The 6,178-nt window shown below is 45.1% G+C and overlaps 2 protein-coding genes across 2 annotated transcripts in view; one reads left to right on the forward strand and one right to left on the reverse strand.

Moving 5' to 3' along the window:
• Positions 1-1,786, reverse strand: part of mpst (mercaptopyruvate sulfurtransferase) — a 9,869-nt gene extending 8,083 nt beyond the window's left edge. Inside the window, exon 1 of the mRNA XM_008300676.1 lies at positions 967-1,786. Within this exon, the coding sequence (XP_008298898.1) occupies positions 967-1,546 (580 nt within the window). The 5' untranslated portion in view covers positions 1,547-1,786. The remainder of the gene's footprint in view (positions 1-966) is intronic.
• A 344-nt stretch (positions 1,787-2,130) lies between these two features.
• rps19bp1 (ribosomal protein S19 binding protein 1) lies at positions 2,131-4,092 on the forward strand. Its single transcript, XM_008300677.1, has 4 exons — positions 2,131-2,307; positions 2,699-2,884; positions 3,163-3,260; positions 3,853-4,092. Exons 1-4 carry the CDS (start codon positions 2,253-2,255, stop codon positions 4,000-4,002), a joined length of 489 nt encoding a protein of 162 aa, XP_008298899.1. The 5' UTR covers positions 2,131-2,252; the 3' UTR covers positions 4,003-4,092.
• The last annotated feature ends 2,086 nt before the right edge of the window (positions 4,093-6,178 follow it).

A 6,178-nucleotide genomic window follows, 5' to 3' on the forward strand; every position in this document is an offset into this window, starting at 1 on the left:
GCCCGAGTCCGGCTCCTCCGATGGGCTCCGCAGTCTCCGGCCCCCGTAGGCTTCTCCGGCTCCCCCGAGGGGGCTACGCGTCTCCGGTCCCCGAGAGGCCTCTCCGGCTCCCCCGGGGGGCTCCGCCGTCTCCGGCTCCCGGGAGGCTTCTCCGGCTCCCCCCGGAGGGCTCCGCCATCTCCGGCCCACGTAGGCCTCTCCGGCCCCGGGAGGCTTCTATGGCTCCACCGCGGGGCTCCGCCGTCTCCTGCCCCCCCGGGAGGCTTCTCCGACTCCCGGCCCGAGTCCAGCTCCCCCGAGGGGGCTCCGCCGTCTCCGGCCCCCGTAGGCTTCTCCGGCCCACGAGAGGCTTCTCCGCCGTCTCCGGCCCCCGGGAGGCTTCTACGGCTCCCCCGGGGGGCTCCGCCCTCTCCGGCCCACGTAGGCCTCTCCGACCCCGGGAGGCTTCTATGGCTCCACCGCCATTTTTTTTTTCTTTCTTTCTTTCTTTTTTTTTTTTTAACAAACAGGCAAATACAATATGTTAAAGTGTTGTTGCGTAACACACCGAACACGCTTTGAGTTTTGAAACGTCAGCCCAGTAGTTTCTTTTTTAGAATTCATTCTTTAGAAGTGTTTGAGTCAGATGAATCATGAGTCAAATGTCAATTCCTGACAGAATCCAGTGATTCTGTCATTTCCTGACAGCAGTGACAAAAACAGACCCCAGTGCTTCAGCTATCTTTATCACTGACATCATTGTCAGTGGATTTATCCTGAAGAGGCTGGACTAAATAGGACAGATAGGACTGATAAAGCGAAGCATGCAAAACTAAAACTGGTCTTAACTTTCAGCTAAGAATGTCTTGTAACCTAACTGATGACCAAATTAACTTCTAGCTGCACCACTGCTTTCAGTTTCACGGTTACAAGAAACTCAAACAGAGCAGTATCAACATCATAAGAACCTCTTGAGAAGCTACTCACTGTCTCTGGGCTCAGGGTCCAGTCCTCTGAACCTGCCTGTGGGTCTGGCATCCACCACCTGGAACTTCTTGGTGTCCAGGTTATCCAGGATGTCCTCGTAGTTCTTTATCCAGGAGCGGTTCAGAGAGGCCTTGAACTCGATCGATGTGGGTCTGACATACTGGTCGGTCACCGGTCGACCCTCCAGCTCCCAGTTCCTGAGCCCACCGTTGAGCAAAGACACCGATCTGTGGCCAAACACCCGGAACATCCACCACACTCTGGGCGCCGAGAACGCGCCGAACTCGCTGCCGTCGTACACCACGACGTGCGTCTCGCCGTCTATTCCCAAATTCCCGACGTAATCTGCGAAAATCTTCTCTGTTGGCAGCATGTGGTCCAGAGGAGAGGTTTTATCACAGCACTGGTCTATGTCAAAGAAAGCCGCGCCTGGTATGTGCTTCTGCTTGAACTCGCTCTTTGCGTTTCGCCGCAGTTTGGGCAAATACCAAGAAGTGTCCAAAATGCGCATTTTCCCCTGAACCTGCACAGCCTGACTGAGCCACTTCGAGGTGACCAGGGCTTTCGCTTGAAGCGCCATGAGGAGTCCGGAGAGGTAGAGAGGCTGCAAAGTTGACTGTAGCGTTTACTGTATGGACCTGATCCTGTGCCAAAGGTTACCAGAGTGCGCAGTGGAGGGGAGCGCGCAACATCCATCACGCCCCCAGCTTCCCTTTCACCGAGCAACAGCTGGAAGTGATCGGAGGCGGAGACGCGCTCCAGGAATGACTATACTCTGTGACAAGTCTGTAAACTGCCACATTAAACTCATCAGTGTTTAAAATAGGCTTCAGCTTCAGGTGACGACTTCATAACATGTCACGTTTAATTTTAACCCAACAGAATTATTTTTATTTTAGTGCTTTATTTTCTAGCTCCACCTGTCTCTATATGTGTTAGTTATGCATCCTCCTTCGACCTATATCTATATATGTTTAAATAGTCTCGTTCACAAGTCCAATCTTTTTGTTTTATACAGCCACTTAATTTTGCTTGAGCACCTTAAAAAAATGTTTTATTGTTACTAATACTAATAATAATGATAATTAATAAATATGAATATAAATCATCTTAGCTAGGTAGGAACTTTGTGCATCTTCCATTGTTTTCCGGCCGAGCGCTTTCAGTCGACGCACACGCGGAGCTCGCCGGTTGTTGACGAGCTCACATGCTGCTGTTCGGTACAAGAGGGCAGATTTCACGTATGTAGCTTGTAGACTTACGGAACTTCACAGTATTTAATCGGGATGTCCGCGTCGTTGATCAGAAGAGGACTGGAGCTGCTGAGCGACGACATTAAAGGTCGGTTTAGCCTGTTAGCTCGCAGCTAGCTAGCTAGCATTAGCATTTCTTATTCTTGTAGCTGCGACCAGAGATTTTGAGCGTCGTTAAGTCACAAATAGACTCATGGTTATCTGTGTTTCATCGCTGCTGCTTCAACTAGAAAACTGGCGAGTTAATTTTCATTTCACTTTATGTATGATGGCAGCAATTGTAATGTTATCATTCATTATGTTAAAGATAAATGGCAAAGCATTCTTAAATTCGCATGTTGTGAAGTCAAAACCAGCAGAATACTTGGTTTCACTGGACAAAATGTTATTATGAAACACACCAGTCAGTTACCCACACACTTAAAGTAGCATATTACCTTGTTAGCAGCTCACGTGGGCTTTTTTGTCCACCTTTCCAGATGTCAGTAAGGTCAAGAAGAAGAAGAAGAAGCAGCAGCAGCAGACCCCCAGCTCAGCCACAGTGATGGAGCTGGTCAGCACCAAGCGGCAGGGAGTCACCAAGCAGGTCAAAAGGCTGCAGGGCCGCCTCGGTCCTGGGAAGAGCAAAGCCACTGTCAAAGACAAGAGGATCAAATCTGCAGTGGGTCAGTCCTCTGGTTGCATGTCACGCTGTCATTCCAATCACTGCCTTGTTCGTTAATGAGGGAACAGCTTTGTAGTGGAAAACCATCGGCATCGCACCAATCTGGATAACTGCTCTGTTTCAATCAGTGTCTCCCTTGATGAAAGTGCTGTAGCCCGGTTCTTTTGTTGTCTATAGCTGATGTGACATGTTGTGTGATGGTGTTTGTTTTGCGTTACAACATCTGTTATACCCGCTTCCTCTAAATTCCTCCTTCTTCTTCTTTGGTGTTAATTGTAGAGGAGTTCAGGAAGACACAGGGGAAGAGCCATTTGAGAGCTAATCTCAACTACTTTATGGGAACTGAAACCAAAGCAACTGATTCTGATACGCTGAAGGTAAGAAAGACAAATCACACACCTGTTGTTCTTGAAGTTTGTAGCAACGTGTCTGTGAAGATTCTCAGTCATCCAGGTCATAGTTATTCTCGTAGATTAATCGTAGCAACTGGACCTGCTTGAGGTCCTTGAAGACCTTCCACCTCTCATCCAAGAGGCTTCATCAGTTCTGACTGACTAGTTGGGAGTTCCAGTTTTAGGATTCAACTAGTTTGTGGAACTAGCGGGGGAATTGGAACATACCACTCAGAGAGATGTGGGGTGGAATAGTGCAAATGGTACTGGCCTTTTTAACAGACCCTCTCAATATTAGTTTTCCGTCTATTTATGATTTTCATTTGATCAAAAGAAGTCTACGGAAACACAATTCATCTGTCAGTCTTCCTATTTCTGATAGTTTATCATTTGGATTCACGAGAGTTGTACTTCATTGTAAAGATAATCAGCGAAAAGGATCTTAGATGTTCTTCTAGGTTCTTCTGTATTTTTAGTCTTGTAGATAACTGACATAGATTCATCATCAACTTTGCCAAACCGCCTCTATTGTCTGAGTTTGTTCTAAAGTCTTGATTTCTGTTTGTCCGCCTGTCAGATTCTGAACCAACACTCCGGTAGACAGTCGAGAAATCGCCCCGACAAACCCGCAAAGAAGGCGAAGGAGAAGGAGTCTTTGTTCACCGAGGAGGAGTTCCAGCAGTTCCAGAAGGAATACTTTGGCAGGACTGTGGAGAACAAGAAATAAAGCACACAGAGACACAAAGACACTGCAGCTGAAGCGTCGGAGCTGCGTTTTCTGGATCAAAGTGGATCTGAATGTCTCCTGCAAATTGGTGCCACAGACACCTTCTGTTGTATACAGGAAATATGAAATCTTCATCTTATTCCTGGCAAGACTTTCATTGTGACCAAGATGTGTCCATTCTGAACATATTGCAGGTTGAAGTTCACCACTTCATTAGGTGTTACTGTCAATGTGGCTCCGATATGTGCAGCCAGTAACAGCAGGACATACTTCAACGATGCATATCTAATGTTGGAGTCAAGCCTGAGTAATTTTTTTGTTTCACACCTTAGAAAAGTAGCCTGCTTTGGATTTGCAGAAACATAAGAAGTTTATTTAATTTATCAAACATCCTGTTCTCCTCTCTGATGTTTCTCCTGGTTGTTTTCTTCCATTCAGGATACTGTAAAGTTGAATTTAGTTGACTCAAGATGTTTTCTTTGCTATCTGTAGGCTATGGCTGAGCAGAAGTTCAGATTTTGAACGATAGGAAAATAAAAAGGTTGTCAAGTTGTCATGACAATAAATTCAAGGGTTTTTCAAAATAGTTGTCCTTTGTGTGTTTAACAATGATCACAACTTGTTAGACTGTCAGAAAAACTGGTTTGATTTATGAACACTCAGCTGCAGTTAAAGTATTTCAGTCTGTACATCACTGAGCATCACATCGAGTGGAGATGTGAGACGGTGCATTCACTGTGTGCTGTAAGGGCATCAGCTTTGTTTTCTGCTGGACATGCATTTAGCTGCAAAAAAAATCTGTTTTCATTCCAACAACAGCAACGTTTTGCCACAGGTATGAAATGAGATGAAGCTAAGTGTTATTAGACAGACTATGGATGGTTTAAGCTACAAAACTGCTCAGTCAAACGTAGCTCTGCAGATTCCTTCTAGTAAACAATTATTTCTTCAAAATCAAATAAATTCTGCTTGCAGTATTCAACTGTGCAGATTTATTCTGAGATTGGTGATGGAATTAAATTTGTTGTGTTTGACAACTGACATTTTTAAAACTCTTTATTTACAACTGTCACTGTAAACTGTTTCTAATATTGCAAGTATCAATATGTTGTAATTAAACTTATTTTTTTAATGCATTGAGCAGCGTGTCCAGTCCAAGCCTCATGGACCTGCACAGTGAACCGACACAGCACTGGATTTCTGGACAATATAGAAGTTCTCCAAGTGTTTGGGCTGTGAAAGGAAAACATATACAATTCAAAGCTCCTCCAAAGTTTGACAGCAGCTACACCATCTTTTTTTAAAATGCATTATAATGGTGTAGATAACAGCACATCTCAGTCTCTACTCAAAACAAGCATTTTTTTAAAGCATCATTTGTTTTCCTGGTGCGTTGAGCAGTCGGTATGCTTGCAGCGCGTCCAGTCCGAGCCTCACGGACTCGCACAGGTAACAGAATTCAGACCTTTTGGAGAGGTGACTACTGACCACTGCACCTTCAAGCCAAGCAGGGTGGATGCTGTTAACTTGGAAAACGAGCTTCTGCTGAAACTGAATAAAAAGCTCCGAACTGTGCAAGATACGCCAGCAAGTCCAAGAGCTGTAGGCCCGCGCCTGGCTGTTCTTTGTCACTGAGAGGAGGTTCTACTGTTGGACAGACATGAATAACAATTTCAGTTTTCTGTTAACAAACAAAATAGCTGCTTTATTTGTAGATGTGTTTAGTTTCATCCATACTTTTAGTTACTGTTAATCAATCAATCATTGTTAAAAGTCCCACTTTTCTATGGAATGCCTGAATTCAACATCAGCCATCAAACAGTAACTAATGCTCTGTGCTTTAGTTTCATTTTCTTTCAGTGTCAAAATAATGGCGGCCAAAGAGAGATGGGATATTTAACAAACAAGTCAACGTACTGAAATGGAACAATTCAATCCCGTCAAAAATTCTGTGACCGTTTGGTCTCAGCAGGAAACAGGTGTACGGTGCAAAAAACCATCATGTTCCACTTGCTTGTACGGAGGCTTTCTGCAGAGTTTGCTCTGGACAAACACACACAGGGAGCAGAGCCTGAATCACTGAACAACACAAACACTTGAGGAGGAGCGAGCAGACAGGACATACTCACATAACCGTGTGTTTTACTGACCCATATGTTTATATGTACACACACAC

The sequence above is a fragment of the Stegastes partitus genome, unplaced genomic scaffold (assembly GCF_000690725.1).
Source record: "Stegastes partitus isolate 25-593 unplaced genomic scaffold, Stegastes_partitus-1.0.2 Scaffold1573, whole genome shotgun sequence".
Lineage (NCBI taxonomy): Eukaryota > Metazoa > Chordata > Actinopteri > Pomacentridae > Stegastes > Stegastes partitus.